The 11,752-nt window shown below is 56.4% G+C and overlaps 1 protein-coding gene across 1 annotated transcript; it reads right to left on the bottom strand.

Moving 5' to 3' along the window:
* Positions 1-98: 98 nt before the first annotated feature.
* On the bottom strand, positions 99-4,461 carry PSCA (prostate stem cell antigen). The gene is made up of 3 exons (XM_031669795.1): positions 2,765-4,461; positions 1,432-1,511; positions 99-937 (listed from the first exon to the last, which is right to left on the bottom strand). The coding sequence occupies exons 1-3, from the start codon at positions 2,814-2,816 to the stop codon at positions 692-694; spliced, it is 378 nt and encodes a 125-aa protein (XP_031525655.1). The 5' UTR covers positions 2,817-4,461; the 3' UTR covers positions 99-691.
* Positions 4,462-11,752: the final 7,291 nt, after the last annotated feature.

The raw sequence follows: 11,752 nt of genomic DNA, 5'->3' as shown, positions 1-11,752 counted from the left end.
TCAGGGCAGAGGCTGCAGCCCATATGACCAGGGCCCTGGTCCAGACACAGCCCCGGATCCCGTCCCCACCTGGGGTGTGCAAGGACAGAAGGTCTCTCTGGCTTATTCAACAGGTGTTTATTAAGGGCCTACGCTGTGCTGAGGCTGCCGTTCAGGGAGCCCCATGAATGTGAGGTCTGGCCCCTCCCTTCAGGCCTCCAGGCCCCATCTCTGGAGCCTCCCAGGAACTCATGCTACCCCCGTCCTCCAGTTCTACTCAGTCCACTTCATCTCAGCCTTTGCTGGGCCCTCCTGAGTGCCTGTCCCCTGCTGGGTGTGGGGGACACCCATGGACCAGACCTGGCTCAGGTCATAGATGGGGTAGGCAGGGAAGGCTTCCTGGAGGAAGAGGTGCCTGAGCACAGGGTTAAGGGTGGAGAATGCTGGGCCATGGAAACAGCAGCAGAGAGGGTTGGAGGGGCCGTCTGCAGGCCGATCTGTGTCACTAGAGCCGATCTGCCTGGTGGGAGTCCTGGAGAGGGCCATGGGAGGGTCAGGGTGGAGGGCAGAGGCGCAGAGGGACATGGTCAGACCTGTGTTAGGACGTGCCTCAGGAACCAGGACAGGCTCCCACTGGGCCGGGTGTGTGAGGAGTGGCACGGGGACCTGGGGCACCACACCCAGTGTGGGCTGCAGCAGGGCCCTCGGAAGCCTACAGCTGTCTGGGGCCCCAAAGCAGCAGGCTGAGTGCAGGGAGCAGTGCCAGGATGGCGGCAGCCGGCTGCAGGGCATGGGCCCCGCTGGCGTTGCACAAGTCGGTGTCACAGCAGGTGATGTTCTTCTTGCCCACGTAGTAGTCCTGTGAGTCATCCACGCAGTTTGAGCTGCAGCCTTTGCTGATGACGGTCAGGAGGCCCACGGCGCCTGGGGAGCAGCGGGACCCGGGGATGGGGCTGCCCTGCATGCTCACCCGCCTGACCTGTCCCAGGCCTCCTCCTGTCCCCACCCTGCCTGAAGCTCTAGAGTCCCCCTGGGCTGGCCTCAAGATTGCAAGCAGTGCAAGGGCCTGGTCTCAGCCCTATCCAGATGCCCAAGTCAAGTGGACCACCCACTGAATGTCAGCAATGGTGTGAATGAGTGAGCAAGCACAGGGATGGGGAGGGACAGAAGGATGGAGGAGTGGCAGATGGAGGATGGGGAGGGACAGAAGGGTGGAGGAGTGGCAGATGGAGGATGGGGAGGGACAGATGGTGGAGGAGTGGCAGATGGAGGATGGGGAGTGGACAGAAGGTGGAGTGGTGGATGGATGGTGGACAGATGGTGGAGGGAAGGGATGGAAGGTGGATGGAGGATGAAGGGACAAATGCAGGATGGTGGATGGAAGGAAATGGTGGTGGAAGGGATGGAAACAGGGACTTAGTTTATGGACTTAATGGATAAAGACCTGCTCACTGCCGCGCGGCAGTTCTCCACATTCAGGCAGTCCTCATTGCTCACCTGGGCCTTGCAGGAGTAGCACAGCAGGGCAGTGCCTGTGGGGTGGAGTGGGAGGGGCCTCAGAGGCTGCCCCATAGCACTCCCCAGAAATGGTGGCTCCTGGGCAGGGGCCTGCCAGCGTCATCTTCTCTGCAGTGCAGAGGGCAGGGCAGAGAGCAAGATCCGGGCCCTTCCGGAGAGAGCACAGTCTGTGCTGGGACAGTCCTCTGCAGGGGCACGAACTTCTCCACACCCCCCAAGGACTGGCTTTTCTGCACGCCTCCTGCCACGGTGCCCGGCAGCTGCCATGTGTGCCCCAGCCCCCTGCTTGCGAGGGTAAAGCTTTGTTAAAACGCCCATGCTCTTGAGAGAGAAGGGGCTCTTCACCTGGCAGGGGCCCGGCTGGACACTTGGAGGCAGGGGATGGATGACGCTTTTCCAGGACTTCCTCAGGCCACCACCATGGAGGCCCACCTGGCCTTGTCCCCAGCAGCCCGGCCTCTCAGCCCCTCTCAGGCCTCCCGCATCAGGTCTCGCTCTGCCCCTGGGGTGGTGGCCCTGCTGCTAGGTGCTCATAGCTACTGTCTCCTCCTCCAAAACAACCGCACCTGCCTGTGCAGGCAGGTGCCCAGCACTGTCCTCGGCACCCCTCCTCACCCTCAATATCTCCTCCCCATCTTCAGGGGCCCCTCCTCAGTGCCTCTGAAACGCTGCCCTGTTTAATCCCTCGGTGGCTGTTTTTGTGACCTCGCGTTCCAGAAGAAGCAGCTGCGGCTGTGGGGGTGACTGACCCAGGACCCTGGGTTGGGAGGGTCCTACCCCAAGCAGAGCAGCGCAGGCCAGCAGCTCCCTGGGACCCTCGGAAGCTGCAGTGCTGGGACTGGGCTGGATGTAGACCCCCCGGGTCCTCGCAGGACACCCCCAGCACCCCCACTCTTGTGCCCTGAAAAGCACTTCTTAGCCTGAGGCTTCCTGCCCTGTGCCTCCCGGCTCCTCATCAGCATCTCTGTCCATCCGTCCGTCAGTCTGTCTATCTGCCCCCTAGGAGCCAGGCCCTGCCCCACGGTCATGAAGGAGAGTGACTCCTTGCTGGCCCTGCAAGCCCTGGTCACAGGGGATGGCAGGGAACAGGTCACTGCCTGGTCGTGCCAAGAGCTGCCTTGGAGGAACGGAGGCTAGGGCGAAAGCCTCATCCCTTTCCCCCTTCCTCCTTCCTCCTACCCCCCCCCCATGTGCCCTGCAGGTATCCCTCTGGCCTCCCCGGCTCACCCCTGCTCCCTTCCCTGCCGGGGGCCAGCCAGGGCCTCACCTGGCTGCAGGGCCAAGCCTGCCATCAACAGGGCAAGCAGCACAGCCTTCATGGTCACGGGTGGGCAGCGGTGGAGAGGGCCTTGAGTGGCTTTATATGACCGCAGCTGGGGAGAGGCTGGACTGCCCACAGTCAACACCAGCGGGTTTCCTGGAGCCAGTGAGGGCCCCGGGACTGGGCAGATCTGAGTCTCCTCCCTGAGCGACCTGCACCTCCCTCTCCCTTTGTCCTTCTTTCCACCTCTGAAGGACAGAGCCTGCCCAGGGCCATATCTCAGCCACCCCGGGCTGAGGGCTGAAACGTCCTCAGGCCCCAGATTATGCCTCTCCCACCTCCCCAACCTCACAGCGCAAGGCCAGACAAGGGAGACCCTTTCTCCAGACTCCTCCAGGCCTCGGCCTTCCAGCCAAGGACGAGGGCACCTCCCTGGGCCCTGTGCTCCTACAGAAGCTGTGCCGCCCTCCTGGGGCCCACGGCCCACGGGGTGATAAGTCTTGGTCACAGCGTCACTGACAGATCAGCAGCAGGTGCTGCAAAGGACAGGGGCAGGGGCTATTCTGGGTGTGAACCAAAAGTAACATTCTAAGGACCCCCAGCCATCTGAGTGGACCCCTCCTCTTGGCAAGGGCTTTCCGAAGTCAACCTGAAAAACTGGTTCAGGCCATGACAGCAAAGGGCTGGACAGCCTCATTATCCCTCCTCTCTTCAGAACTCAGGAAGAGCCAGCGTTAACATCAACACAGGCCTTCAGTCTGATGAGAAACATTTACCAGCTATTTTCTCTGAAGCTTGCTACCTGGAGGCTTCCTCTGATGATAAACCCTGGTCTCCACACCCCCGTATAACCCAGACATTCCTTTCTATTGATAACTCTTGCAACCAATTCCCAACCAGAAAATACTTAAATTCACCTATAACCTGGAAGCCCCCAGTTCCAGTTGCCCACCTTTTTGGACCAAACCAATGTATGTCTTCAATGTATTTGACTGATGTCTCATGTTTCCCTAAAACGGGTAACATCAAGCTGTGCCCTGACCACTTTGGGCACATGTTCTCAGGGTCTCCTGGGGGCTGTGTCACAGGCCAGGGTCCCTCATATTTGGCTCAGAATAAATGTCTTCAAATATTTTACAGAGTTTGGCTCTTTGTTGACACAGGGGACAGCCTCCCTGGGGAGGAGACCCTGTTGGACAGGTCTTCATTTGTGGGGCATTCAGTGTGGGCTGGGCCTTGGGCTAGGAGCTTTACCCTCAGGACCGTGAGTGACCCTCAGCTTGGAACTTGAGCTGCAAGGGAGTCGGGAAGTGCAGCTTTTAGCAGCCTCTGCAATAGCGGGAGGCAGGGGCTAGGCCCAGGGCTGTATGGCCTCTGTCTGCCCCAGATCCCCTCTCCCTCCTGCTCCATGACCTGGGAGACTGGTCCAGCTCTCATGGGCAGGAGATGAGAGGGTGGAAGAGACAAGGTCAGGCCAGCTCTCCTGCCAGCTGGTTGGGTGGTGGCTGCAGTGCCTCTGGCCCTCTAGAGCAGGCCCAGGCTCTCCTGCCAGCTGTCTGGGCAGTGGTGGCTGTGGCTGTGGCCTCTAGAGCAGGCCCAGGTTCTCCTGTCAGCCAGCTGGGTGGTGGTGGCCGTGGCTGTGGCCCTCTAGAGCAGGCCCAGGTTCTCCTGTCAGCCAGCTGGGTGGTGGTGGCCGTGGCTGTGGCCTTCTAGAGTAGGCGCTAAGCCCACGTCCTGTCAGCCAGGCTTCTCCTGTCCCCAGGGCTCTGGCCAGCCTCTGGTCACTGTACTCTCCCCCTCATTCCTGCAAGCCCATGGGGGCGGTGGCTTCCTGCTGCTGCTGATTTTGAGGGGGACTGGTGGCCCTGCTGTCTCCTTCAACCTGTCCCCTGCCTTTGTACATGGGGCCTGAGCTAGCTGACTCTGCCTGGCAACCCTCTTGGGTATACTGTTGTTCCTGCCGGATGCTGGTGGGTCCACTGTGGGCTGTGGCCCTGCCTGCTGCCAAGTGTGTGTCTGGAGGGAGGCAGGCCCCTTCTCCCCTGATGCTCTCCCATCCCTGTTGATGGGGTGTCTGGTGGGAAACAGGCCCCTTCTCCCCGGACGCCTCCCGTCCCTGTTGATGGGGTGTCTGGTGGGAAACAGGCCCCTTCTCCCCGGACGCTCTCCCGTCCCTGTTGATGGGGTGTCTGGTGGGAAACAGGCCCCTTCTCCCTGGACGCTCTCCCGTCCCAGCTGATGGTTGTCTGGCTTTCATTGTTTCCTCCTCTCCTTGATTTTGCCTCCGAAAAGGGCTCTGGCACATTTTAGGGGGTGGTGAGGATGTTGCGGGAGGAAGTCTTGGGGAATCCGCCCCTCTCCCAGCCCAGCAGGCCTGCACCATCCGGGAAGGCTGGCAGATTTTCTGGGGTGTTCGGGGGACATCAGCTTCCCACTGTCTCACCTTGAGTCTGGGATGAAGGTGACACTACTGATGGGAGCAAGGATGATGCGAGACCCAACCTCCCTGAGACTCAGTGGCACCAGGAATCTGCCTTCGGGCTTCCCCGGGGGCTCCAGGTCATCCCCTGTCCTTTTGGGGCCTCTCCCGCCTGGCTCCCTGGAACTCATTGGGTTGGGCTCTTTTCCACGGAAATTGTCTCTTCTCTGGCAAGTGAGAAGCCTGAGCCCAAGAGGGACAGGAACTTACTGGAGGCCATGCAGGGTGACTGCGGCCTACCCCAGACTCCTTCCTTGCCCACTCTTGCCCACCCTCTGGACATGCCCTCCAGCCCATGTCCTGTAAGCTCAGGACAAGGAGCCTCACACAGTCATGAACTGCTTCCATGTGTGGCTGACAGCCCCTGTCCCATCCTCCCTCCGCCCCCAGCCCCAGCTTGCCGGGGCTCTGGCCACTCCTGCACAGTAAGTTTTCTTATCTGTCTCTGTATTCAAGGTACCAGCCTGGGACTTTCTGTCCTCAAATATTTACAGGTGTGTAAGTGTTTGTTGATCTGATTTGATACACAGTGACTGCTGTAAGGCAGTGGTTCTCACGTGGGCGACTCTGCACCTCCAGGGAATGTTTGGCGATGTCTGGAGGCATCTCTGCTTGTTCCAGCTCAGGGGTGCTACTGGCCTCTAGTGGGTGCAGGCCAAGGAGGGGGCAACACACAGGATCCCCACCACAGAATCCGCAGGCCCCAACATCAGCTGCACTGAGGGTGTGGCTGGCCTGAGGATGGCGTCATGGTCATTCCTAGAGCCCCACCCCTAACCACAGGTTGGGTTCTGACCTCACCCGAAAACTGAGCCCTCACTGTGGTCAGTCTGAACTCTAATCCTGGTTACCTAACAAGCCCTGGTTATGGCCCCACCTTGAGTCATAAGACTAGTCACACCCGGAGCCCTGGCCCTGGCCACTGACTGAGCCCTGATCCTGGTCACAGAATGAACCCTGACTGTGGCCACCCTCTGATTTTTGACCCTGTCATTCACACTTTGGCCATACACCGAATGCAGGCCCTGAGCCTGAACTGAGCCTGAACTGAGCCTAAACTGAGCCTGCATCTTCTGGCAGTTCTCTTTGCTGGGAAGTTCTGCCACAAGGGGCATGGCTCCCTGTAGACCCTCATGCAGTGGACAGGGGCTGAGAGGCTGATTTGAGTGATAATAAAACTCCGGTCCTCCGGTCAGCTGGCTCTGTGTGAATTAAACTCTTCCTCTATTGCAATTCTCCTGTCTTCATAAATCGGCTCTATCTTGCCGGGGTCAATATGAACCCAATGGGTGATCACACACTAGTGTATTTTATTCCTTCTCTTCCTCTCTTTCTGATCCCTCCCCAGTGCCAGAATGGACTTGGTCTTTGAGAAGAGGCCCAAGGTTCCCTGAGCAATGGTAGGAGCACCTGGGGGAGGAGCCCCATGCATCTTGGGGATCAGGCCCCAGTTCCATGGCAATCCTCACTGCCCACCAGCACCGCCCAAGTCCTGGGAGACCACGTGATCCCATGTCCCTGAGGTGGTAAGCAGTCACACCAGGGATGGAGCCAGCCTTCCTGGGAGGACTTTGCTGTCCCAGGAAACCCTGCCTCGGGAGCCCCCATCCAGCGGCCCTGGGTTCTAGTCCTGCCATGTGCCTAGTGTGCCCCGTGACTCAGCGTCCTCCTCTGAAACACATCTGACTCTAGTGTGCTCAAATTCCTGCCCCACAGAATCCTGTGCAATAAAAACGGTTAGTGTGGCTTCAGTGTGACTCACCATTGGCCTCCTTCCTTTGCTCTGCTAGTTGCCTCCCAGGACTCTAGATTTTCCTGTTTGCTCTTGGCCTTCCACCCACCCACCCCACCGCCATGGACCTAAATCAGCTGGGCTTCCTGGAGATCCTGCCTTCCACCTAGTGCAGGGGATGAGGCTGGGGCCAGGGCAGCCGGACCAGGCCCTGGGGCTTCTAGGAGCCGACTTACCTCGCAGGGAGTCCCACCACCACCTTCGGGGAGCCCCACACAGTCCCATGCTGGAACACACATTCCTGTGTATAAATTTTTTTTATTTCATGCAGCATTAATTAAAAAAAATAAAGATAGCATGTCACTTGCAAAGTCATCCTGGTGTCAGTTTGTAGATTCTTTTCTTTGGTAAACGCCGTTGCAGATCAGGAGGAAAACCCACTGGTGCACATGGGATGGCTGGAGGCACTCAGTGCCAAGCCCCCCATTTGGGTTCTGGAAATTAAGGCCATGACTTGCAAGCTGTGTGTGTGTGATATGTAACTGTGAGGGTTTGTATGTGCAAACCATGTGGGCATGGGAGTGTGTGCTGTGTGAGAGAGGATGCTTGTCTGTGTGTGTGGATCAAATGTGCGAGTGTGTGGCATGTGTGTAAATGCGAGTGAGTGTGGGTGTGTGCATGGGTTGTGTGTTGTGTGAGCAAAAGCATGTGTGTAAATGTGGGTGTGTGTTGGGGCCACCAAGTCCTGAGGGCTGTGCAGCTTGGAGCCCCTCAGAGGCGTTTTCCCCCAAGCCCACCATGGTGGGGCCCACAGGCCCTCCCCATCTCTAACTCTGCCAGGGCCCCTGTGTTCCCAGAGGAGGTGCCTTTTCCTGGCTTTCACAAAGGTGCCATCAGGGCCCTGCCTCAAACCAGCTCCCCTCCTGTCTGGGCACCAAGGTGGAGATGGGTACTGCTCCAACCCCTGTCCCACCAGCCAGGACCCTCAGCCTCCAATGACCCTCAGAACCGCCCCCACTGCTCTGCACCCTCCGCCTGTGCCACTCCCCCTTCCTGGAGTGAACTCAGATTGGGGAGGAGACCCAAGGCACACCCTTCCCTTCCAGCTGGGCACAGCCTCACCAGCACCCCGCCCCCAGCCACCTCTGCTGTGGGAGGCCTGTCATCCAGAGACCTCCAGAGGGAGGGCTGGCTGGGACTGCCCCCACCTGAGGACTCCGGAAACTGAGCAAAGGACACTGCTGGGTACAGGCCCATCTCCAGGCAGAGGGAATAGCAGGCACGGGGGATGGCCCATGGGCTTGGGAGAGGACAGTAAGGGGTTAGCTCCGGTGTGGCCTTGTGGCCCAGTGAGGACCTGGGCTGTATTCAGAGTGCACAGGCTTATTTGGGCAGGGGGAGTGACTGGCCCTGTCAAAGGCCACTCTGACTGTGGGTGGAGATGGGGAAGCCAGTGGGGAAGGAGAATGGTGCAGTGGCCCAGGCATGGTCTGGGGGCTCTGCTCTGTGAACTCGGGGCATGGCTGGGGGAAGGGAGTCCTCAGTGCCAGCCCCCAGGAGACACTGGAAACTGCCTTTGTAAAAGTTATAACAGTGAGAAAATGATGACAGTGAAGGACATCTGATCTAACCAACCCCCAACTTGCCTTTAACCTCCACACTGCCCTTAGTCATTTCTGGGCATTATAGCCCTTTCCCAAAACTCAGCCATGTTTGTAAAGCTAATGAAAGGCCACCATTGCATTAGGAAGATGAGGGGAGTCTGAGTTCTGGTGTAGACTTAAATGATTCCTAGCCATTATTCCAGGGGCCACAAGATTTGCAACTCCCCCAATTACTCCTGCAAGTAACATCACTATTGTGATCCTAAGATTGACCTTTTGAGATGCTGTTTCAGGTTGTTGCATGCCTAATGACTGTTGGGTGGCTCTAACGAGGTCCACCAACCCAGCAGCGGGTCCTGTGGCCCCACCTGGACACAAACTCAGTGCACAGGGGACCACTTTCCACACCCCCAGCCAACCAGCAGCACCCACTCCCTGGTTCACCAAACTCTCCTTGAAAAACCCCAGCATCTGAATTTTCTGAGAGGCTGATTTGAGTAATAATAAAACTGTGGTCTCCCGTTCAGCTGGCTCTGCATGAATTAAACTTTTTCTCTATTGCATTTCCCCTGTCTTGATAAATCAGTTCTATCTTGCCAGGGGTCAAAATGAACCTACTGGGTGATTACACACTAGTATATTTTCTTCCTTCTCTTCCTTTCTTTCTGACCCCTCCCAGTGTCAGAATGGATGCATCTTGGGATCAGGCCCCAGTTTCATGCCAATCCCCACTGCCCACCAGCACCATCCAAGTCCTGGGAGACCACGTGATTCCATGTCCCTGAGGTGAGGGTGATAGAGGAGCTAAAAATAAATTATTTAGGCAGATAGTGAGGGTAAGGAAGTCCTCAGTAAGGTGTTCCTTTTAATGAAAAGCAGCCCGCAAATCATTTTTTTTTCTAATAAAGAGCAGCCTATAAAATCGAGCTGCAAACATAAGACAAGCAAGCTGGAAGCTTGCACGGGTGAATGCCAGCAGCTGTGCCAATAGGAAAAAGCTACCTGAGACTAGGCATGATCAAAATGGCAGCTCCAACTTCCCTTCTCTTTGCCAGCCATGTGTATAGTAGGGAGCAGGCGAGATGGTGCTGGCCAGGTAGAAAGCCCATTTGCATAATAAGATTATGGTGGGGTGACCGGCCTTCCCCACGCCATATGTAAATATCACCCTTGGTCATACCAACCTGTAGGCCCTTCATAAATCAGATACTGCCTCCTCAAGTCGGCCTATACAATCTGCAGGGGTCTGCTGCAGGCTGGCTTTTCTCTTTTGGACGCCTCTCTTTCGAAAGCAAGGGCTGCTCTCCTCTCCTTTTTTCTGTCTATTAAACTTTCTGCTCCTTAAGCCATCCACAAGTCCATGTCCTTAATCTTCTTGGCATGAGACGATGAATCCCAGGTATTTACCCCAGACAATGATGCTGCTTCAGCAGCAGAGTCACACCGGGGATGGAGCCAGCTTTCCCAGGGACGGAGGACTTCGCTGTCCCAGGAGACCCTGCCATGGGAGCCCCAGTCCAGTGACCTTGGGTTCTAGTCCCGCCATGTGCCTGGTATGCTCCGTGACTCAGCCTCCTCCTCTGTGAAACACATCTGACTCTACCACGGCCAAATTCCTGCCCCACAGAATCATGTGCAATAAACACAGTTGGTTTCAAGCTACTAAGTTTTGGGTGGTTTCTGATGCAGCAGTTGATAGTTGTATGGGGGTAAGGGCAGACATGGAGACTGGGGAGGAGGCAAGACCACAGAGGTGTGGATGGGGGAGGGAAGTTGGAGGGAGTGCGAAGAGGCCAAACACTGACTGGATTTTGAGGGTAGAGGATCTAGATATGAGGGATGGAGACTGTTGAGGCTTAGCCTGAGTGAACAGCAAGGTGAGCTGCCATTCATGAAGGTGGGGGCAATGCAGACGGAGCAAAGCTGGGCTGGAGGATCAAAGTTAAGCAGAGACATTGGGTAGCACACAGGAGTCTGGATTTCTGGGGAGAGGCCCTGGCAGGAGACATGAATTTGGTCGTTGACAGTGTTGGATGGTATTTAACGGCATGACACCAGAGGAGATCACCCAGGGAGTGGGGATTGGTTGAACAAAAAGAGCCAAAGAATGGCCTGGTCGGTAAGGAACCAGCAATGGAGGGTGAGGAAGAGAAGACCCAGAGGGCGGGAGGGGCCTGGGAGCCCAGGGAACAACTGAGCTAAGGATGAGTGAGCTGGCACATGGGCTCGTGCCTGGAATTCCAGCACTTTGGGATCGCTTGAGTCCACAAGCTCAAGACCAGCCGAGGCAGCACAGCTAGACCCCGTTTCTACAAAAAATTAAAGACAGGTGAGATGGTGCATGCTTGTAGTCCCAGATACTCTGGGGCTGAGGCAGGAGGATCCCTTGAGCCCAGGAGGTTGGAGCTGCGGTGAGGAGAATGTACCACTGCACTCCAGCATGGGCAACAGAGAGACCCTGCCTCAAAAAAGGAAAAAGGAGGAGTGAGCTACCCAAATCTGTGTGTGTTTCTCACTGCTGTCCTAACAAATTACCATAAACATGGTGATCCAAAACAATACAAATTTATATCTTACAGCTCTGGGGGTCAGAAGTCTAATGGGACAATGAGTGTCATGGGCTAAGATCAAGGGGTCAGCAGGCTGCATTCCTTCTGTTGGCTCCAGGAGAGGCCTTGATTCCTTGTCTCTCCCAGCCTCTAGAAGCTGCTCATAGTCCTTGGCTTGTGGCCCCTTCCTCCATCTTCAAAGGACATCACTGCAACCCCTGTGTCGGTTGTCACATTTCCTTTTCTCTCTGCTTTCATCCCATTGTCCTCTCACTTGGCTTCCTAACTCCCACAAGAACCCCTGTGATGGCGCCTGCCCTCCTATCTGTACTTGTGGGCTCTCCATCCAGATTGAAACAACCAAGGATACAAACGATTCAGAAAAAAAAAAACCTGTGTCTGTACTGAACATGTACAAACTTTTCTCTTGTCACTATTCACTAAACAATACTCTATAACAACTATCTACATAGCACTTACATTGTATTAGGTATTATAAGTAATCCAGAGGTGACTTAAAGTATACAGGAAGATGTGTGTAGGTTATATGCAAATATTAAGCCATTTTATGTAAGAGATTTGAGCATCAAGGATTCTGGCGTCCTTGAGAGGTGCTGGAGCCAGTCCTCT

The sequence above is a fragment of the Papio anubis genome, chromosome 8 (genome assembly GCF_008728515.1).
Source record: "Papio anubis isolate 15944 chromosome 8, Panubis1.0, whole genome shotgun sequence".
Classification (NCBI taxonomy): Eukaryota; Metazoa; Chordata; class Mammalia; order Primates; family Cercopithecidae; genus Papio; species Papio anubis.
This window is presented reverse-complemented; position numbering and strand designations above follow the sequence as displayed.

Coding starts and splice junctions, on each gene's coding strand:
- PSCA (XM_031669795.1), bottom strand. CDS start 2,816: ATGAAGGCTGTGCTGCTTGCCCTGTTGATGGCAGGCTTGGCCCTGCAG. Junction 1,512..2,764: donor AGGCTTGGCCCTGCAGCCAG/GTGAGGCCCTGG, acceptor TCCACCCCACAG/GCACTGCCCTGCTGTGCTAC. Junction 938..1,431: donor TGGAGAACTGCCGCGCGGCA/GTGAGCAGGTCT, acceptor GTGAGCATGCAG/GGCAGCCCCATCCCCGGGTC.